At 47.4% G+C, this 23,133-nt stretch overlaps 1 protein-coding gene across 3 annotated transcripts in view; it reads right to left on the bottom strand.

Annotated features, from left to right (window-relative positions):
• Positions 1 to 1,931, bottom strand: part of map7d1a (MAP7 domain containing 1a) — a 252,467-nt gene extending 250,536 nt beyond the window's left edge. For 2 of the 3 annotated variants that reach the window (XM_072247065.1, XM_072247064.1), the window contains exon 1: positions 1,663 to 1,931. In XM_072247065.1, coding sequence (XP_072103166.1) covers positions 1,663 to 1,816 — 154 coding nt within the window. In that variant the 5' untranslated portion in view covers positions 1,817 to 1,931. The remainder of the gene's footprint in view (positions 1 to 1,662) is intronic. The other variant, XM_072247066.1, reaches the window with a different exon arrangement.
• Between the last annotated feature and the right edge of the window lie 21,202 nt (positions 1,932 to 23,133).

Genomic DNA, 23,133 nt, shown 5'->3' on the forward strand with positions numbered 1-23,133 from the left:
CCTCTTCCTGAGCGATCATTTCCGCTGCATTACCCTAGACAGTGAATGCTGGCTGAAATTCAGGAATAAATGCCTGTGAGGGTCAATACAATTTAGGAAAACCATCAGAAATAAGGCTTGCATTCATACAGCACCTTACAGAATGTTGTGCAGCTAAATGGAACTGTTGTAATGAACTTCACAGGCAGTTGACACCCAACTAAGCAATGTGGCAAAGAGCAGTTAATCCGTCTGGGTGACACTGATGGATACCAGGGAGAATTCTCCCATTCATCACAATCACGTCAGCTGAAAGGTCCTCAGTTTAACACGTTACTTGAAAGAACCATTGTCAAGTCAAGTTTTGTTAACTATATACATGTATAACACCAAGCAGGACAACGTTTCTCCAGAGCAGGGTGTAAACCACAGTATAACACATAACACACAATAACTCAAGAAAGCAAGAATTAAACCTGTTAATGAATTATGCGTAGATGAATAAAGTGCATAGAGTAAATATTGTGGGGTACAGTACAAATTGTCCAATGACACTTCAAATGCAATGTGGCAGGAAGTTCAGAAGCTTAATGGCCTGAGGGAAGAAGCTGTTTCCCATCCTGACCATTCTTGTTTTTAATACATCGGAGTCTCCTGAATGTCAAAGAGGATGCTGGATGGATGGGTGGAATCCTTGATAATACGTATGCAGCACTCCTGATAAATGTCGCTGATGGATGGTAGGGAGACCCCCTATAATCCTCTCAGCCATTCTCACAGTCCTTCATAGGGACTTTTGGTCTGATGCTGATTTCTGAACACTGATTATCCTAGTTCTACACTGAAATTTTATGTTCAGAGTTTTAGAACACAATTTGAACCCACAGCCCTCTGGCTCAGGAGCAAAACCCCTATCATGTCTCATGAGGAAAGGTTGAGTGAGCTGGGGCTCTCCTGTTCGGAGTGCAAAAGCTGAGCAGCAACTTGATAGAGCTGCACAAAATTATGAGAGGCATAGATAGCATGGACAGCCAGCGGCTTTTCCCCGAGAGCGGCAAGAGCTAATACCGGTTTAAGGTGAGTTAAGGAAAGTTTAGGTGGGGAGGGGGGGATGCTAAAGGTGTTTTTTTTTTACACAGAGAGTGGTGGGTGTCTGGAATGCACTGCCAGGGTGGTGGTAGAGGCTGATACACTAGGGTCATTTAAGAGACTCTTAGAAAGTCACATGGATGTAAGAAAAGTGGAGGCCATATAGAGGGGAAAAATTAGATTGATCATGGAGTAGGCTTATACAGTTTAGCACAATATTGTGGGCTGAAGGGCCAGTACTATGCTCTACAAACCAAGACCGAGGCCTTATACTCTTACCTCATAGTGCATATTTTAGCTAATATTAACCACTAATGGTTGGAAAACAAGTTATTTCTGCCTCTGACAAGTGTTGTGGTGTTAGCACCCATACTGACACAAGGCAGACAACGTTAGATGTTGCTTTGGTATCAACACCAAGAATTGAAAGTCCTTCACAGGATATCTCACCCAGAAAAACTTCCAGAGGATGTAAAGGAACGCTGCCCTTGGTCATGAAGAATATACACTGTTAACAGGAGACACGCTGACCGGCAGAATACTGAATGGGTTTTTTTTTTGCCACTCTGGTGATTTTAACTAGGCTGTACTCACCACTCATCCTCCTGAGGGCTGCATCCTTCCAGCGCTCCTCCTCCTCACAGATTGTAAACAGGCCTCGCAGGCTCGGAGTGGACAGGTAGTGCCTCTCGGATGTCCGCCTCAGTCTCCTTCCCCGCCGGGCTGCTGCCGAGCCGAGGGGCTGCATCTCGGCTGAGCGGGAGGGAGGGATGCTTCAGGCGTCAGCGCAGCTTCGCCGAGTAAACAGAAGAACCCATGGCGAGGGGAATAGAGGCAGCGGCCGGCTAGCACACGAGAGGCAGAGCAGTCCGTCTCGCCACCGTGGGTTGTTGCACAGACGTCACGCCTGCTGTTTAAAAATTCACCTTCCCGTTTGCTACCAGTGGGCCCAGCTGACCATGCAATGCCTCCAGCCGGCGAGGCATTTCAATGCGACCCTCCTGCTTTTCAAACAGACGCAGGCAGCAAACGCAATTTACACAAACCGAAGGAGGTTACTCCACAGGTTTCCCTGGCAACACCACTCCGAGCGGTACACTTGCACAGATCTTTCTTGCTGTATCTCCGTGTCTCTAGAATATTCCATTGCTGACTGGGGCTCTCCGTCCACCCCAGAAACATGCTGCAACTTTAGTTTGGAGTTGAAGTTCGCTTTCCGGGTTGTTGGCCTTAGCATGAGGAGCATGGGTTAGGCCAGTGGTGCAGGAATGATGGGGAGGCTGGCTGGTTGCCAGGGGTATGGAGGGTATCACAGCGGGTTGAGGCTATTCACCCATCTTCCTCAAGCACACACCCTAATTACAGGGAATAATGGCAGAAATCGCAATTAACTAGGCCCCATGCAGCACCAAGAGGGGAGACAGCAATCTTCCCCCCCCCCCCAACTTGGCAGCATGGACTATGAATTCTGGTAACTGCTCCCGCTTTGACTGTTCTCTCTCCCCTCCTTGTCCCTTCAGCCCCCATCACCCCCACCCTCTCCATCTGCCCATCACCCAGCCACTCCTCCCACCTGTTTCCCCTCCCCTGGTCAATTCCACCTACCACCTCGCAGATTATGGCATCATTCCCACTCGGCCCTCTCCCTCATATGCCGGTCACCCCCTCACCTGGATCCACCTACCCCCTGCTCCACCCTTTTGCTCCCCCCACCCCCCCACATGTTTTAATACTGGTCGTCTCCTCACTATCTTTCAGTCCAGATAAAGGGTCTTGGCCTGAAATGTCGATCGTTCACTTCCCTCCACAGATGCTGCCTGACCAGCTAGATTCTTCCAGCTCTCTGCTCTGCAGCTCTTGTGTCTCGTAAACGGGCCCTGTGACACACCCTTGTCAGGACTGGTACAGTACATGCAGAGCCATGGGGAAGGAAGACTGAAGTGATTTAAGATGAGATTAGCATAATTTGTCACATGTACATCGAAACATAAAACAAAATGCATCGTATAAAGCAACGGTCGACACAGGCCGAGGGTTGTGCGCTGGGGTCAGCTTACAAGTGTCGCCACATTTCTGGCACCAATGTGCAATGCCCAGAATTTACTAACCCTAACCTGTACGTCTTCAGAATATGGGAAGGAGTCTGGAGCACCATGCAGTCATGGGAATAATGTGCAGGTTCTTACAGGCGGGGGAGTAATCGATCCTCAATCGGTGATCACTGGCCCTGTAAAGCGATTGCATTAACTTCTACTGTGGCACCGTAAGGAGAATGACTGTTATCTGAGCCAACTCTTTACGAAATGGGAGGGAAAGGAAAAGAGGCGTCAAGTTCGATTCATAGAGACATACAGCACAGAAACAGGCCCTACGGCCCCACTCATCTTTGCTAACCAATGTACCCATCTCTGCTAATCCCATTTGCCTGCATTTGGACCATTTCCTCTAAAAGTTTTCCTGCTGTTCCACCCTGTGTGTGAAAAACATACCCCTCAGATCCCATTTAAATCTTTCGATAGATAGATATACTTTATTAATCCCAAGGGAAATTTGGTTTCGTTACAGCCGCACCAACCAAGAATAGAGCGTAAATATAGCAATACAAAAAACCCCAACAATCAAACAGCAAAATGCAAATTATGCCAGATGGAAAATAAGTCCGGGACCAGTCTATTGGCCCAGGTTGTCTGACCCTCCACGGGAGGAGCTGCACGTTCGATGGCCACAGGCAGGAATGACCTCCTGTGCCGCCAAGTGTTGTATCACGGTGGAATGTGGCCGAAGTCCAACAGTAAAAAGTTCAATATCCAGTCTGCAAACATGTTCCTCGATCGTAATATACCCCGGATTGCACCATCCGTTGTTAGCCAGAACAGTAAGCACTGAACTCCTTTACGCTTACCGCTCTCAGTGCACTTCTGGTCAGTCGGAACGGTATTACCCACCGAACTCCTCTTCTCCATAAGTCTCTCGTCTTAAACCTGTGCCTTCTAGTTTTAGACTTGCCTATCCTGTGTGGTGCGTGGCCAAGTGGTTAGGGTGTTGGGCTCACAACCTGAAGGTCGTGGGTTCAAGTCTTGGCCAAGACAGCATGTTGTGTCTTTGAGCAAGGCACTTAACCACACACTACTCCAGTCCACCCAGCTGAAAATGGGTACTGGCAAATGCTGGGGGTTAACCTCGCGATAGACTGGCGACCTATCCGGGGCGGGGGGGGGAGGGAATCTCGCACTCTCAGTCGCTTCACACCACAGAAACCAGCATAAGCACCGGCCTGATGGGCCACAAGGCTTGGGACAGACTTTAACTTTAAAATCCTGTGACCATTTAGACTAGAGACACACAAGGCCTGAGATATTCACTGAATCCTGGACCACACTAACCTCACAGAACAATGTCAGCTTATCATCAGGAAGGAATCCATTGGCCTCATCCAAAAGGAAATTCCTTCAAATAAATTTCTTAAAACCCCAGTCTTTTCCTTGCACAAATCAATATGCCCTTTGACTTTCCATTGTCTGAGTTTCTTCACCTTTTGCGTTCAAAATGGAGAATTTAAATTTTGCTCTTACTTCACTTTTTGGACAGCTGACTAGCAGCAGGTAGAGTGATAGGTAATCTTTACTTTCCTCATCTAAACCTTTAGGGTTCACTCGGAGGCACCATGTCAATTTATCATTTGCTCCAGAGGAGAAAGTTGAACTCTTGATAACTTCTCCCATTTCCTCCCGGCAAGAACTAAAATTGTTGATTGTCCACATATAGGAGAACTTCATGACTTTTATATTTGATCTACCCATGAGGAAAAACCACCTAATAATCTCCTGGTGCTGAACCAAGAACCAATCCACCATACAAGCCATCAACCGAAGAACCAAATGAGAGATAGCTGCATGTAGCATCAGCTCTCTGCCACAGGCCCACTTGACATTTCAGCTGGAGGTGGAGGACTTGGTACTCTTGACGTCGCCAGTTTGACTATTCTGCAGGTATTCACAAGGCAGACGGAAAAAACCTCAGTAGAAATCTCTAACTGTTACTTATCCTGAAGCTTGTTCCGTCTGCTCAAAGCCTATGGTAATTTTCATTTTCCTTTCCACTGTTGATGCTTCAATTCTCTATTCTACATTTCCTCAAACTCGTGTGTTTGCTGCGGTCTGTAGCCACCACTCTTTCCGTGGTAACGGCCGCCAATTCCGACCTGGTACTTTACAAAGATAGATACTTTGTTGATCCCAAAGGAATCTACTGTGTCACAGTAGCATTATAAGTGCATAGATAAACAACTATTAGAAGAGAAGTAAGAAAGAATAAAAAATAAGTTACCACAAACAGTGTAACGGGGGGGGGGGTCATCACCTCCCTGGCTATAGGCTGGCTCACTATAGAGCCTAATGGCCGAGGGTAAGAATTACCTCATATGGTGCTCTTTGTAGCAGCGCAGTTGTCTTAATCTGTTACTAAAAGTGCTCCTCTGTTCAGCGAAGGTGACATGCAGTGGGTGAGAAACATTGTCCAGAATTGCCAGGACTTTCCGTGGGGTCCTTTGTTCTACCACAGTCTCCAGTGTGTCCAGTTTGATCCCTATAACAGAGCCAGCCTTTCTAATCAGTTTATTGAGCCTGTTCTCATCACCCGTGTTGATGCCATTGCTCCAGCAGACCACTGGATAGCTGTACGAGAGCTGTATAACTCGTCTCCTTCTACCCTAGGCCACGAACTTATCAATCACCCCTGCTGTGGACCACCTGGAGGTCCAAGACACTCTCGTTACATGCACGTGCAGTTCAACTCTTTGTGTGATAATGCAGAAAGTTTGAAGTTAATAACTCATCTCCTTCTACCTTAGGCCATAAACTTATCAATCTCCCCTGCTGAGGACCACTTCCACAAAGAAGGGATCTGTATGCTCCATGACTGCTGGACTAAGTGTGTACATGTAGGAGGGGATTATGTTGAAAAATAAGTGTGCTAGGTTTTCTGAAATTGACTCCTTCTACTTTAGGCCACGAACTTATCAATCACCCCTTGTATACACAATAATCTCAATTTTTTTTTACCATGCCCATGGTCTGCTCTTTATCAAATTACAGTATTGCTTTGCACTGTTGTAACTATATGTTATAATTATGTGGTTTTGTCAGTTTTAGTCTTGGTTTGTCCTGTGTTTCTTGTGATATCATTCTGGAGGAACATTGTATCATTTTTTAATGCATGCATTTCTAAATGACAATAAACGAGGACTGAGTGTCCTCGTAATCTATATATATATAAAAAAATTTGACTTCACTTCTTACCCCACTATTCTTGGTGCTCATTGAAAAGTTATCAGACTCCTGGAAGCCATTCTCTTCCACTCAAGCCCCGCAACATATGTTTTCAGATGTGGTTGCCATGCAAATGGCCTCCTTAATTAAATTATCAGAAACTCCAAGGAATGCAGGACTATTCCCTTTCACAGCAAAGAAATTACTTTTCAGAGTTACAAAAGATGCTACTTTCTGCTGGTGAACCATCTCAACACGACACTCGGCCCGTAATATTTATGTTGTATTAATATCTCTAATACACCTCTTTATTCTTGGACTCTTGTTACAGAGCACAGGCCTACACTTGAAACTGATGCCCTTAGGTACCTGCCATTATATGTCAAGCAGATTTCCTTCCAAGCATCAATGCACCCAGACCCCTGGTAGCCGGCAGTGCCATGTTAATTCTTCTTGGAATGTGAACGTTCTTCTTGAACTGCTGATCAGACTTCACTGTGTCGTTACTTCTTAGACAGCGAGCGGGTCCACTCCAAAACACATGAACTGAAAGCCGGGTGGAAGCTTGCAATTTTCAAAAGGAAAAAGAGAAAATCTGCAGAGGATGGAAATCCGAGCAACACACACAGAATGCTGGAGGAACTCAGCAGGCCAGGCAGCATCTCAGGAAAAGGGTACAGTCGACCCTTCAGTCCTGCCGAAGGGTTTCAGCCCAAAATGTGACTCTACTTTTTTCCATAGAAGTTTCAAAAAGAAATTGTATACAAAAATTGGAAAGGAGGTTTTGTATGGTGTGAGGTCAAACTAGAAATCAGGTTCCACAAGATAGCTCTCTCCAACCTCATGGCATGATATTCCAACATGTCGATCCATGGCCTCCTCTTGTGTCCCTGTGAGGTCACTCTCAGGCTGAAGGAGCAACACCTGATATTCCGTCCTGGTAGCCTCCAATCTGATGGCATGAATATTGATTTCTCCTTCCAGTACTTTCTTTCCCCACCCTACCCCCTCTTCTATTCCCCGGTCTGGCCTCTTACCTCCTCTCACCTGCCTATCACCTTCACCTGAATCCCCCTTCTCCTTCCATTTCTCCCATGGTCCACTCTCCTCTCCTATCAGCCCTCCCTCTCATCCATAGATGCAGTCTGACCTGCTGAGTTCCTCCAGCGATTTGTGTGTGGAGCTCTTTCAAGGAGCTACCAAAGGTAAACTGACACAGCAGAACAAAGGATAGAGAACTGGGATTATGATGAGATCTTGGGAGAATTGCAGACCTGAGGAGTGGAAGAATTGGCAGTGGTGTTGGGAAGGAAATTAGTGCCGTACAAGCGGCCAGACTTTTGAGTAGTGCAGAGATTCCGGAGGGTTGTGGAGCTGGAAGAAGGCCTAAGATGTTGAATGGGTGAGCTTATATGAAACTGAGGTGAGAATGTTTCAGATATAATGAATGACAACTTGATGCAAGTGCCCTTGAGACAGGATCCTGGAGAGGGGATTTTATATGGTTTTCTCAATGTGTCTGATCTTGTCCCATATCCTGAGGTTCAGCTCACACTGGTACAGCCCCTGCCTCTCTGCTGAATGAGATAGGGCTTTTCCCTCTGCAGTGAAGGAGCATGAGAGGTGACTTAATAGAGGTGTACAAGATAATAAGAGACATTGACCGAGGGAATAGCCTTTTTTCCAGGTGACCTCTGGCCACCTGGTGCTACGGTCCAGTATGATAAGAAGATGTATGAAACCATGGGGGTGGGGGGGGGGAAGAACCAACAAGATCCACATTGACATGGTTAAGCTGTTGCTCAGGGGCCTCAAAAGGTGCCAATGATGCCTGAACATGACGGTTAATTTTTGCCTACTGGCACTCCACACACACTGCAGCCAATCACGCAAGTCTTTTCTGAGGATGAGCCAAACAAACTTTATTGCAATTAGTTTCTGTGAGCTCTTCTGGCCCAGATGCGAGAGGCCACGTATAGAGTCCAAAACAGTCCATCTCCAGTTTGCGGGCACAATGGGGCAAGGGCAACTGCTTGAGACGTCATACAGGAGAGAAACCCCAGGGTCAATAACTTGGTTGGCCACCATGCCACCATAGTTAATTCCTATGTGTATGGCCTCAATGGCCGGCCATGAGGTGCAATCAACCACAACATTCTTTTTCTTCTTGATACGTTGCATGTCAGTTGTGAACATGGATAGGTAGGCCAGTTGGAGTTGCTATTCTGCAGACCACAGGTCAGATATTTTGGCCATCACCAGCACAAAGGGTTTGGGGTCAATGAACGCTGTGAAATGGCAACCCTCTAAAAGAAAACAAAAATGGTGGACAGCCAGATAGAGACTCAGAAGCTCACAGTCAAACATGCTGTACTTCCTTTCGAGGGGATGGAGCCGCCAGCTGAAGAAGGTGAGTGGCTGCCACACACCTCCGACCAACTGTTCGTGCACAGCGCCCACAGCATCGTCTGAAGCATCAGTAGTAATGGCTATGGGTGCGTTGGGGAGCGGGTGTGCCAGTAAGGTTGCGTTAGAAAGAGCTCGTTTGGTGTCATTAAATGCCCTGGTCATGTCCGCTGATCAGTCAAGCACTAGATTAGGTGTATCACCTGTAAGCACACTATACAGGGGGAGAATAAGTTCAACAGCTCACAAAATGAAACAGTGATAGAAATTTACCACTCCTAAACACTCCTGTAGTGCAGGGTGGTGGGAGTTCCATTATAGCGACTACTTTTGATGGGAGGTGTTTTGCACCTTCTGAGGAGATGTGATGACCAAGAAAGTCAATGGTTGACAACCCAGACTGGCATTCAGCAGGGTTAATAATCAGCCCGTGTTGGCTTAAGTGATGAAGAAGTGTGCAGAGATGAGAACCGTGTTTAGATTTGGACACTCTAATGACAAGTATGTCATCCAGGTAAACAAAATGAAAATTCAAGTCTTCTAATACAGAATCCATCAGCCATTGGAAAGTGTGCGCTGCATTTTCAGCCCAAATGGCATATGCAGAAACTCAAAGAGGCCAAATAGGGTTACCATAGACATTTTGGGAATGTCCTCCAAGCACACAGGCACCTAATTGTAGCCCCTAACTAGGTCGACTTTGGAAAAAATTAACTTTATAGCTGAGTGTGCTGAAACGTTTCAATGTGCGTGACCGTGACATGGTTGGGGGTGGTGGTCTCATTAAGGCATTGGTAATCACCATGTGGACAGCAACCACCATCAGACTTAGGAACCACATGGAGGGACAAAGCCCAATTCCAAAACTTTCCCTGTTGGCAATCTCAGCCTTCATAGTTGCCAGTTTTTCTGGATCCAGTCTGTGCGCAGGGCATGGTCTGACGGGTCTGTTGTGGGAATGTGGTGTTTGAACCCATGTTTTGCAACTGTAGTGGAGAATGTGAGCTTGAGGAGATCTGGGAATTTGCTCAGTAATTGAGTGAATTCATGTGGAGTGGTGCATGCACTTGACAGAGTTGTTGTGAGGAACTAACTAAGGGAACAGGGTAACGACACAAAGTCCTTGACATCCACAAGCCAGCAGTTCTTAAGATCGACTCACAGTCCTTGGGCACACAGGAAGTCTGCACCGAGCGGAGCTCTAGCCACCTTAGCTAGGATGAAGTCTCGTGTAATATCGCCCACTGAAGCAAAGCATCACCCATCGTGTCCCGTAAGTCTGGATCTTGATGCTGTTGGTAGCCTCCAGTGAGGTTTCGTCACTTTTTGCCTTCTCATCAATAGGCGATGCTGGCAGCACACTCGAGCACCTGTATCACACAAGGAGCGTCGCCCTGAAAGTGTGTCCATAATGAACAGTGGGTGTCCCTGGCAGCTGGAACCCACCATGTTGACAGACCGCCGATGTCCCGATGCACTGATACTATCGAAGCTGCAAGGCGTTCAGCACTTCCTAGCATTCCTACCAAAGCGAGCATGGTAAAAGCACAGGCCTGTCATCATCTGTTTCGCAGGCACGGGCGTCCTTATGTTGGGGCCTTGCTGAATGGGCTTATTGAGGTAGAGACAGGAGCTGGAATGATGCACTGCTGCCTGGATGAGTGTAGACTATCAGCCATTTTAGCAAGCTCCCTATAGTCATTCATGGGTTCACAGTGAGGTCTATGTGAACTTGATCAGCATTTGCTGCTTAAGAGCTCTTTAAAAATTAAAACAAAGATGATGATTCCCAGGAGAGACAGCATGTGATCCATTAGCTCTGATAGCTTAGCATCGCCAAGACCAGATAAGGAGTGCACACACAGACTCCAATGGTCCAAAAGTCTAAGAGGTGAGTTTTCAACGATCAGTATTTATTGTGTTCAGATTGGTGTTCAAGCAGACTCACCACTTTTGCAGGCATGGAATTGCTGAGCGATGCTACCACATAGTAGAATTTTGCGTTATAGGAGGTAATTTCTTGCAGAGCGAATTGGGTCTTGGCTTGTACAAACTGAACGACGGCATTTTGCCCCCAAAACTCCAGCAGTTTCAAAGCGACTGCATTGGCCAACGTGTCCAATAACTCTGGAATCATCCTAGAGCATTAGTGTAAGGTTTTCACAAATAAAACAAAGTGAGGCATTCTATGTTTAATGAAACCTGCAACATATTCTATTGAACTCCAAGACCAATGCACTAAAACTCTTTAAGTAATAACATCATCACGTCAGAGGAGCCTCTTAAAGTGAAACCCCAACTCAATGTCGGTGGCTGTGAATTACGTACATTTCTCTCAATTACGTTACCCTACACTATATTGGCTTCTGGTACTCCAAATTTTCTAACCTAACTTCTTTAAGAACACATATAAACTCATCTCTATGACCACGATTTTCCTAATTAGCAATATTTTAATCTTATGCACATGGACATTTTTCTGCACTATGTACTGTAAGTAGAAATAAGTTGTATTTTCTGATACCTGAAAGGTTCTTGTACATTTAGTACAGCAACAGGCCTTCCAGCTCACCATATCTCTGCAGATCATTGTGTAATTGTCTACATTTATGCCGTTTACTATCATTTGATCTGACTTCTACCCCTTGGCATTTCAAATGCTAACCCAGATGCTTCATAAATGCAACAAGAGTTTCTGCCTCCACAACCTTCTCGGGCACAGCATTATAAACTTCAACCATCCTCCGGGTGGAAAAAGTCTTCCTCAGATCCCCTCTAAACCTTTAACTCCTTACTCAAACAAATGCCTTCTGTTCGGTCTCTACAAGTACTCTCTACCACGGGGAAAGCTGCCCACTGTCTACCCAATCTATGTCCATCGTTATTTTGTAGACCTCATTTGAATCCCTCAGCCTCCTCACCAAAATAACCAACTGTCCTTTAAAATAAAATATTCCCAAGAACCTATCAATTTCCGCTTTAAATATACTCAAGGACTTGCCATCCACAGCCATCCTTAGCAGTTAATTCCGCAGATTCACCATCCTTTGGCTGTTCTATCTCTGCTCTAAATGGATGTCCCTCTTTCCTAAGGCTGTGCCCCCGGTCCTAGACTCACTCACTACAGGAAACATCCTCTTCACATCCACTCTGTCTAGGCCTTTCAATATTCGATAGGTTTCAATCATTCTTCTAAACTCCAGAAAGTACAGTCCCAGAGCCATGAAACACTGCTCATATGTTAACCTTTTCATTCTGGGAATCATTCTCATGAATCTCCTCTGAACCCTCTCCAATGCCAGCACATCTTTTCTTAGATAAGTGGCCCAAAACTACTCACAATATTCCTAGTGCCTTATAAAAACTCAGCATTACATCCTTGCCCTTGTATTTTAGTCCTCTCAAAATGAATACTAACATTGAATTTCCCCTCCTTCCACTGATTCAACCTGCAAATTAGCCTTTAGGGAATCCTGCACAAGGACTCCCAAGTCCCTTTGCACCTCTGATTTTTAAATTTTCTCTGCATTTAGAAAAGTTTGTGCCTTTATTCTTTCAACCAAAGTGCATAACCATACACTTCCCTGCATTATATTCTATCTGCCACTACTTTGCCCATTCTCCTAATCAGTCCAAGTCCTTCTGCAAACTTCCTGCTTCCTCAAAATGACCAGCGCCCCCATCTATCTTTCTATCATCTGGAAATTTGGCCACAAAGCCTTCAATACTGTTATCCAAATTACTGACATATAAGATGAAAAGAAATGGTCTCAATATCAACTCCTGTGGAACACCACTAGTCACCCACTAAAATAAGTCCCCCTTTATTCCAAAGCTTTGCCTCCTGCCAGTCAGTCCTATTCATGCTGGTATCTTTCCTGTAATATCATGGGCTCTATTCTTGTTAGGCAGCACAACGCTATCTTGTCAAAGGCCTTCTGAAAATCCAAGTAAACAACATCCACTGACTCTCCTTTGTCTATCCTGCCTGTCATTTCCTCAAAAAAGTCCCACAGATTTGTCAGGCAAATCCCCTTTAGAAAACCATGCTATCTTATGATGTTCCTCCAAGTACCCCAAAATCTCATCCCTAATAATGCACAGCAACATCTTCCCAACCATAATATCCTTTCTTCTGCCTCCCTCCCTTCATAAAGAGTGAAGTGACATTTTCAATTTTCCAGTCCTCCAGTACCATTCCAGAGTCTAGTGATTCTTGAAAGATGATTACTACTGCCTCCACAATCTCTGCAGATATCTCTTTCAGAACCCTGGGGTGCAGTCCATCTGGTCCAGGTGACTCATCTATCTGTCAGACCTTTCAGCTTTCCAAGTACTTTCTCCTTAGTAATGGCAACTGCATTCACTTCTACCACCCGCCCCCCACTCTCGAATTTCTAGTCTTCCACGCTGAGGGAAAACACTTATTCAGTTTGTCTGTCATTTCTTTGTCCTGCAATACTATCTTCCAGCAGCCTCTTACCTCTCTTTTGCTCATCATATATCTTTTAAAAAACTTGTTTTCTTCTTTTTTTATTATTGACCAACTTACCTTCATATTTCACCTTTCCTTATTGCTTTTTCAGTTGCCTTCTGTTCATTTTGAAAGCTTCCCAATCCTCTAACTTCCCTCTAATTTGTGCTATATTATATGCCCTCTCTTTTGCTTTTATGCTGTCTTTCACTTCCCTTGTCAGCTATTGTTGCCTCATCCTCCCTTTATCTTTGCCATGTATCGATTCTGCAATTTCCAAATTGCCCCCCAGAAACTCCAGCCATTGCTGTTCTGCTATCATTCCTGATAGTGTCCCCCTCACAGACAACTTTGGCCAGATGCTCTCTCGTGCCTGACTTTATCTTCTCCCTCTCAAACCGCAGGACCCCACATTAGCGTAGGTGTTAGTACAACACTATTACAGCTCGCCTCGGGCGTTTCAGAGTCCATTTCCGGTGCTGTCTTGTGAGGAGTCTATGTCCGACCTCCCCGTGGGATGCGTGGGTTTTCTCCAGGGCCTCCGGTTTCCTCCCGTCGTCCGAAGACATACAGGGTAGGTTAATCGGTCATTGTAAGTTGTCCTGCAATTAGGTTAGGGTTAATCGGGTTTGTCGGGGGTTGCGGGGGCAGCTTGGCTCAGTAGGCCGGAAGGGTCTACTCTGAGCTGTATCGCTAAAAATAAATATTGTGACGCTCCGGGGGTCGACAAACCGCCCCTGCATTTCTAATGACCAACGCTGTTTATAGTTCTTGTGTGGAAAGGCTGTCGTGGGATGTTCAAGTTAATTTATTGTTACATTTTAGCTCGGGTTATACTGTTATTCGCTTGTGTGCTGGTGGGTCACTCTGACAGTAACCGGGGTATGTGATCATCACCTGCCCGTCTGTATGTGATTGAATGGGTTCTCTCTCTGGGTCATGGCACCCGGTGATTTTTTTTTGTTTACAATAAAATAGTTGAGTTTAACGAGCTTTCCCGTCTGTCATCGTGAACTGAATGTTCGCTACATTGGTGTCAAGAGTGGGTTCCGAGAACGACGACAAGATTAAAGCACTACGATGTCGCATAGAGGGCCTTAAGACCCGGGGAATAAGCCGAGGGACCGAGCAGTATGGCACCCCCGGGCCAGGCTCATGAAGACAAGACCCGGAGGGAGGACCTGGGGACCGAGCATCGTGCCTGCCCAGGGAGCCCCGACGGAGCGGGCGTACCCAGGCTCCCCAATCCGGGGGACAGAGTGTGGAGCGCATCACTCGTTTCCGTAGTGACCCGCACCGGAGAACCCAAGACGCCGTAGCCAATGGAAGATAGGCACCACGGCAGACGCCGCCGGGGCAAGAGGAAGATCAAAGGGCCTCGACGATTAGCGCCGCAAGGTTCACACTGAACCTCCCCAGATACGACGGTACCAGCCGCCTGGTGCCTTACCTGGCGCATTAGGGTCAAACTTGCCGGTGGTGCACCTTCTCCGTGGATTGTCACCTTGTCGTGGTGGAGAAGCTTGTGTGGTCCTGTGATCCCAAGAGCAATGCCATCTGGAGCTAAGCTGCTGGTAGGGTCACCCATGGCGGTAAGGTCGAGAGTGAGGTCCCTGACAAAGAACAATCCAACCAAGACCTCAATGGTGGACAGGCGGATGAAGTTACTTTGAACTCAACGGCTGTGAAGGCGGATGAAGGCTGCAACAAATCCATCAGCTCCAGTCGTCGTGGTTTCCATGCCATTGGAATCAGTTGGTTGATTTGTGAAGTATCGTGTGCTTCTTGGAGTGCAACATCAAGTACACGTTAAACAAATACACGCACAGGCGGCTTCGCTGTGTGGGCCACTTCTTCTGGTGCACCTTGCCCTGGCACTGGAGGGAGATGCCCTATGGGCCCGCCTCCACCTAACGCCGGCGGAGCAGCGTGGCCACAGGGCCCTCGCAGCGGCGCTGGAGCGGCGTTTCAAGCAGAGGCCGTGGGCGGAAGCAATGAGGGAAGAACTATGCAGCAGATGGCGCCTCATGAGAGAAAGCCTGGGGGTATTAGCAGCTGAGCTCGGCATAGCTACCCCCAGTTCCTCCCAGAGATCGCCCTCCACCTCTTTGTAAAGGCGCTGACGCCGAGCGCCTTTGGCAGAACGTTCGCCTGACATTACCATCATCGCTGGTCGAGGCGGAGAGGGAAGAAGCAATTTTAGCCCCCAAGGTGTTCCAGCATCGCCCCGCACGGGCTTGTGTCACCGAGGCGGAGAAGGAAACTGGCCAGCAGGAGCCCGTGAGACAGGTCCAACCAGCACCGCGCTGAACCCCTCCACGGGCCACGAAACGATCTCCTGTTACCGGTGCGGTGAGGCTGGTCTTTTGGCCCGGGACTGCCCCGCACCAGCTCCACGCCACAGCTCAGTGCAGCCATCGAGAAACGCCGAGCGGGCAGCGCCGGCCCGAAGCCTCCAGCAGAATCCCTCAGCTGTCGCCCCTCCGGGTGGGCCGTTTGGGTGAAGAACAAGGCTTATACGCGGACTGTGTGGTGGAGGGTATCGGATGCCGGGCGTTGGTGGACACGGGGTCAACCATCGCTATCATCCGTCCCGGTGTTCTCCCCAACACGGACCAGCCATCCCCGCCTGGGTGGACAACGACGGCGGTCCAGCCGGCTACGGTCACCGGTGACTGTGCGGCGATGCGGGGAAAGAGGAGGCTGCGCATCGCCGTGGGGAGAAACGCAATGGAGCACGAGGTGTGGCTCGCCGACATCCGAGAGCCCTGCATCATTGCCTGGACCTGCTGTTCCGCCGGAGGGCCCGTGTGGGTGTCGGGGGTAACTCTCTACCTCGGTGCCGAAGCCGTGGCTCTCCGGCGGGGCAGCTCCGGGAAGCGGTCCCAGCGGGAGCGGCAACCACCACCGGTTTCACAGCGGCTGGGGCGGTGCAGCACACCCGGCAGCGGCCCAACACAACACAGCTGAACCCGGAGCAAGTGACGGTGCCGGCCCTTCAGGTGACAGCCGGTGACCACCTCCCCACCACGGACTAGCAGCTGCGCAGCGAACCGGTGAGCGATCCTGTGCTGGCCCGGGTGAGGGGATGGCCGAGTGTGGGACGACGGCCGGAGTGGGCAGCGGTCTCCGCCCTGGACCCAGAGACCAACTCCTACACTCGCTGTGGAGAGCGCTGGGGGTGTGTGACGGGTTGCTGTTCCCGCAGTGGCAGTCTCCCGTCAGCGACCGACGTCTTCTGCACCTCTGGTCCCCCGGGTGCTCAGCGCCACGGTGCTGCGGTCGGTTCATGGGCTGGTGGGGGCTCGTGGAGACGTCGGGCAAGCTGCATGCTTCCGCTGGCCTGGACACAGGCAGGCCATGGAGAGGTTCGTGCACGTCCCAGAAGGGGCTGGGCCGCCAGTCTAGGGTGCCAATGCAGCAGTACATAGTGGGGACCCCCTGTATGGGTCCACTGCCCCTGCCGGGAGAAGGGCCTATCCCCCGAGCCGGGAAGCCACTGGAATGGGCTGGGAAAGGTGCACCCGCATCTCCTGTGTGCACCTGAGCGGCGGAAGATGGTCGTGCCGCACCCTTTGAAGGAAGGAAATGACACCCCAGGTGTCCTGCCTCACCAAACTGTGCCTCCCCTGGGGGGAAGAGTCTAGAGCCACACCACCTAGGCAGCACCCCAGGCGACAGTGTCATCCACCACCCGGACTTTTGGAGTTTGTTTTGGACTCTGGAGTTGCTGAGAATGACTGACCCCTCAGGGAGCGGCAGTGTGACGCTCAGGGTGGGATGTGGTCAAAAGCATTTCTAATGACCAACACTGTTTATTTTGCTTGTGTTAAAATGTTTTTGTGGGATTATGGTGGGAAGTTCCAGTTCAGTTATCGTTACATTTTAGCTTGGGTTATATAGTTATTCATTTGTGTATTTGTGGGTCACCATGACTGTAACCGGGATGTGTGATGGTCACCTCCCCCGTCTGTGTGAGACTGAGCTGTTATCTCTCTGGGTCATGGTGTGCTTTTGTGTTTATCACAATAAAACAGTTGTTGAGTTTAACCAGCTTCCTGATCTGTCATTATGGACCAAATGCTGGCCACAATATTTTTTAAAAAATCTATCATTATGATCACTGTCTACTAAAGGTTCCTTTACCTTAAGCTTCCTAATTAAATCTGGTTCATTACACAACACCCAATCCTGAATTGCCTTTCTCCTAATGGGCTCAACTACATACTGCTCTTAAAAAGCAATCTTGTGTGCATTCTCTCTTAGGATCCAGCTACAACCTGCCTTTTCCAATTTACCTACATTTTGAAATCCCCCATGACTATTGTCACATTGCCCTTTTTACATGGCTTTTCTATCTCCCTTTGTAAGTTGTACCCCACTTCCTGGCTACTGTTTGGAAGTCTGTATATAACTCCCATCTGGTTTTTTTTATCCTTGCAGTCTGTTAACTCTACCCACAAGGATTCTACATCTTCCAATCCTGTGTCAGCTCTTTCTAAAGATTTGATTTCATTGTTTTCCAACAGTCACCTCACCTCCTCTGACTACCTGCCTGCCCTTTCGATGTTAACTCCCATCAATGATCTTCAGCCATGGCTCAATGATGTCCAAAATGCCATACCTGCCATTCTTTCACTACACTAAAAGATTATTTTACCTTATTCCATATACTGCATGCATTCAAATATAACACCGTCAGTCCTGTGTTCAGCACCCTTTTCAATTTTGCCCCCATGTTACACATCAACTCATCCCTCTGCCTGTCCTTCCTCACAGTATCACTACACAATGGATCGACTTGTGTACCAACTGCACCATCCTTGGCCCTATAATTCTGGTTCCCACCCCCTGCCAACTTGACTACGTCGACTCAGGCCTAGGGGGCTGGCGTCGGGCACGATGACAGACTCTCCACTTCTCCCTCTCCCTCATCAGTGTGTTCAGTTCATCTACATTAGCCGCGCCGCTGTCTTCTAGGAGCATGTTCACCATAGTCTTGGGAGGGCGCCCAGGGTTCATCCTCCCATGCTTGGGCTCCCATATGATGACTAGGCTGGCAGGTAGCTCGGGGTGGTGTAGACAGTGCCCCGCTAGTTGCAGTCTTCTGACCTCGATTTTAGTGGTGAGCATCGGTAGGTCACCCCCCCCCCCGCCAGATTAGTTTAAACCCTCCCCAACTGCTCTAACAAACGTGCCCACAAGGATATTGGTGCCCCTCGGGTTCATTTATAGCCTGACATTTTTGTACAGATCATACCTTACACAGAAGAGAGCCCAGTGGTCCAGACCCTGCCCCCCTTCGGGCACTCTTATGATGGCTCTTTTAAAAAGGGATGAGACTGTGCTCTCACTCCCTCAGCCGCGCTCTCATTCCCAGTAGCATGAGCACATGGGTGACAGATGGAAGCAGATGATCCACACGTATTCATTAACAGCATTACAGCTTGTTCTCAGCTATATTTTTATATCATACCTCATTGCTCCTAACAAGTGCATCTTTTTGGAGTCCTGTTTATGTTGACTGCATGCTTGAGAAAAATTATGGGCTGGCCTGTCTGAGCAAACGTACGCTCGTAATTTACAGCTTAGTTAGAGAATCACAGAGTCATACAGTACAGGAGCAGGCCATTCAGCCCAACAGGTCCATGCCAGCCAATAGTTCAATCTAAGCTAGTCCTATTTCCCCACGCTTGGCTCATAGATCACAGAGCATAGAACAGTACAGGAACAGGCCCTTTGGCCTGCAATGTTTTACCACACCAATTAAATTACCAATCAAATGACCAACTGAACTAATCTCTTATGCCTACACACTGTCCATATCCTTCCATTTTCCTCACATTTATGTGCTTATCTAAATGTCTGTTAAAGGTCTACAGTGTACCTGCCTCTACCACCACCACAGGCAGAAAATTATAGGCATCCACCACTCTCTGTGCAAACAATTTGACCCTCATACCTCCTTTGAAATGACCTGTTCTCACCTTAAAAGCATGTCTTCTGGCATTAGATATTTTAACTCGGGGGGGTGGGGGGGAGATATTATCTGTCCACTCTATCTATGCCTCTCATAATCTTTTTGACCTCTAAGTCCCAGCTCTATCACAGACCTCTATTAAACCTCCCCTCAGCCTCCACTGCTGCAGAAAAAAACAACCCAGGTTTGTCCAATCACTCATGACAGCAAATGCCCTCTAACCAGGCAGCACCCCCTGGTAAACCTCTTCTGCACCCTCTCCAAAGCCTCAACATTCTTATAATGGGGCAACCAGGTCTGTATGTAGTACTCTAAATGCAGCTGAACTAGAGATTTATAAAGCTGCAACATAACTTCCTGACACGTTGAGAGGTCTACCTGCCTACCTGTGACAGCACTTTCAGAAGGAACTATGTACTTGTTCTCCTCAGTCCTTCTGTTCTACAACATCCCTCAGGGTCCTTCCATTTACTGTGGAAGTTCTACCCGCTTTTGTCTTTCCTTACACTTACCTGAATTAAACTCCAATTGCCATTCCTCATCCCACTTAGCCAGCTGATCAAGAATCCTCTGTAAATCCTGACAACCATCTTCACTTTCTGAGGCAGCACCTATTTCAGTGTCATCTGCAAACTTGCTAATGATACACTGGGCATTCTCATCCAAATCATTGATACAGGATCATATATATTTACGTGTATTTATTTTAATTTGAATTTACTTATTTAAATCTTACATCCATCCCACAATGTGAGGGAGTAAAAATCTTTGCATCTTGACTCCATCGCAGTGTACAGACATGTGAATTTATAAGTCTAATGGAACAGTTTATGGTTGGGGTGACTGGTGTCCCCAATGATTTTCCAGGGGTCCTTTATGCACCTGCTGCTGTAAATGTCCTCAGTGAGGTTCATGAGGAAGACAGATGATCTGGGCTGTCCGTACCACTCTCTACAGTGCCCAGTGATCAAGGTTGGTGCAATTCCCATACCATGCACTGACATAGCCAGTCAGGATGCTCTCAATGGTGATTGTGATTCTGAGTAGCCCAAGTACATAGGCTGATCTTTTAGCTTGTTAAATAATCCTTTGTTATTGTACAAAATTAGATCTAAGGTAGCTTAATGTGTCTCTTTGATCCCCATTAAGTTGATCCAGTAAATCACCTTTGTTGATTGTTCTTGATGGAAACAAAGATACCAAGGCAATTTAGTTTGAAGTGGCCTCGTGGCTAATCTTTTCATTGTCAAATATGTAATGTTGAACTGCATTGCCTTCTCTCCTACGCACAAGCACGAGACCTTATGAAATTAAGGGTCAAGCATGTATAGCCATCTTCTTATTTCCTCACCGTGATGATCACTTTCTACTGAAAAATAAAGACTGGCTTGCAGGATACTAAGAACATAGCCGTGTTGGACACAGGTAACCAGCTCGACCATAATGGAACATAGAATATAGAATAGGGACAAGCCCTTCAGCCCACAATGTTGAACTGACCAACATACTGAAAGATCAATCTAAAACTCAACCATAGATGGTCCCAAGCCTGCTTGCAAAAGGAGGAGGGTTGGGCCTGGGGCCAGCAATGCCATCCCATAAAATCTCAGAGCTACAGAAATGCCAACAGAAGCTCCAAAGACCTCATTCCTGGGAGAAGAATGATCTTTGCCTGGAGTATGTGTGAACTTATGTGGTGAACGTGGGCCAACCAACCTTCGGCCCAGGACAAAGGACTCTGGTGAGCTGCTGTCAGTGGCCTACGCCTCAGCAAGGGTGATGGGCTTCAGAAGAAGATCAATATAACCCTTCCTTCCCGCATAGTCCTTCAATTTTCTTTCATCCATGTATCTAAGAGTCTCATAAATGTCCCTAATGAATCTGTCACTACCATCACGCCTAGCAACGTGTTTCGTGTACCGATTACTCTCTGTGAAAAAAAACTACTTCTGACGGGCTCTCTATACTTTCTTCCAATCACTTTAGTAGTATGTCCGTTTGGATTAGCCATTTCTGCCTTGGGGAAAAAGGTGCTGGCTCTCCATTCTATCTATGTTTCTTATAATCTATCCCATCGCATCCTCTTTTGCTCCAAAGATACAAGTCCTAGCTCACTCAACCTTTCCTGAGAAAACACAAACTCTAATCTAGGCAGCATCCTGGTAAATTGCCTTTGCACCCTCTCTAAAGCTTCCACATCCTTCCTGTAATGATGCAGCTAGCAGCAAGTTCATGATCATGAAGGCCAGGTGGTCAGAACTGAGAGGCCTGGTTCTACTGCAGGCACCGTGGGTGCACATAAAGGCGAGTCAACTGACTTCTCCCACATGACGATCAGTGTTGAACGGTGCACAGTCTTCCACAGGCTCAGCTCCAGTGAACAATGACCAGCAGATTATTGTGACCCATGACTAATGGCATCTCCCAAAACTAATGTGCTGGGCCCATTGTCATCTGTATTGAAAGCTTTCTTATGGAAAGCACCATAGGGCTATTAAAACAAAATTGTCACGTCATCTTAAATTTCTTCCCCCCCCCCGCAGTCATTCTGATCAACCATTCTAAATACCCCCAGCCCCCTCTAACTGTTTCCCCATCCGAGCACTGCACTGTAAGTACTTTAAACCACTTGTTATAATCCTATTATAAATACATGCTGCTATTTATGTTTTTTGTGCACATTTTAATCCATATCCGTACTTTAACATCCAACTTTAATTTTTATAATTATCTATCTTTATTAGCTGTAATTCTCTATTCTTTGCAAATGTTGAATGTTGTTTTTGTTGCTTGTCGCATCAACATACCACAGCAAATTCCTAATACAGAATAGTGCTTCACGATGGTGCCGTGGACGGCAGCTGTGTTGTATACTCCGAATTGGCATTGCAATTTTCTGCTCATCTCTCTACTCCTTTCTGCACTTCTCTTACAAGAAGCTGGAAGTCACATCAGGTATGATCGAATGACTCTTTTGAACATCGGAAAGACGGCATTCAGTCATAATGTGCCACCTTTCTTCCACTAGGACCCCCTCTGCTCGCATGGACCACAGGAGGTTCATTCACCACACTGGCATTACCGAGGAAGCATTGCCAGAGGCAAGGAAGAAGAGCTGGCATCTTGCTTAGGTTAAAACAGTACGCAAATCGGCCACCGCTTCCTCGCATACTCCTGGCCAACGTACCGTCCCTAGACAAGGTGCTGTGTGAGCTGAGAGCTAGAACCTTCTACCAACGGGAAACAAAGCACTGTAACATCTTATGCTTCACCGAAACCTGGCTGTCGGAGGAGATACCAGACCAAGCCATCGAACCAACCGGGTTCTCTGTGTTCCGAGTGGACAGGTCTAAAGACCTCTCTGGGAAAAGTAAAGGTGGGGGAGGATGTTTCATGGGGAACAATGCTTGGTGCGACGCAGGTACGTGTATGCTCTCAAATCCTTTTGCTCTGGGGTACCTTATGCTGCTAGGTCAACCTTTCTGGCTGCCCAGAGAATTCACATCTGTTATTATTACAGCTGTGTGCATCCCACCACAAGCCGATACCAACCTCTCAATGAACTTTGCAAAACCATCAATATCCATGAAACCACACACCCAGAGGCTGCTTTCATCATCGCTGGAGACTTTAACCAAGCGTCACTGACCAGAGCCCACCCGAAGTTCTGCCGACACAGCGAGGTGTGCACACGGGGAGGAAGCATACTCAACCACAAGAAGCGACCATAGTGAAAACCATCCACCACTGGTCCAACCACTCAGACTCAGTGTTACAAGACTGGACTTCGGGATGAAAGGTCCCGAGTTCGAATCCAGCCGGCTTCCCACAGCCTCTTTCACTCCAATGTATTGGAGGCTCTTCATTTCTACATTGTAATCATTCTGTACATGTCAAAGTCCCCTCTCCATCAACTCTCTTAGTTTTTCCACATAAAA

This window comes from Mobula birostris, chromosome 30 (genome assembly GCF_030028105.1).
Source record: "Mobula birostris isolate sMobBir1 chromosome 30, sMobBir1.hap1, whole genome shotgun sequence".
Lineage (NCBI taxonomy): Eukaryota > Metazoa > Chordata > Chondrichthyes > Myliobatiformes > Myliobatidae > Mobula > Mobula birostris.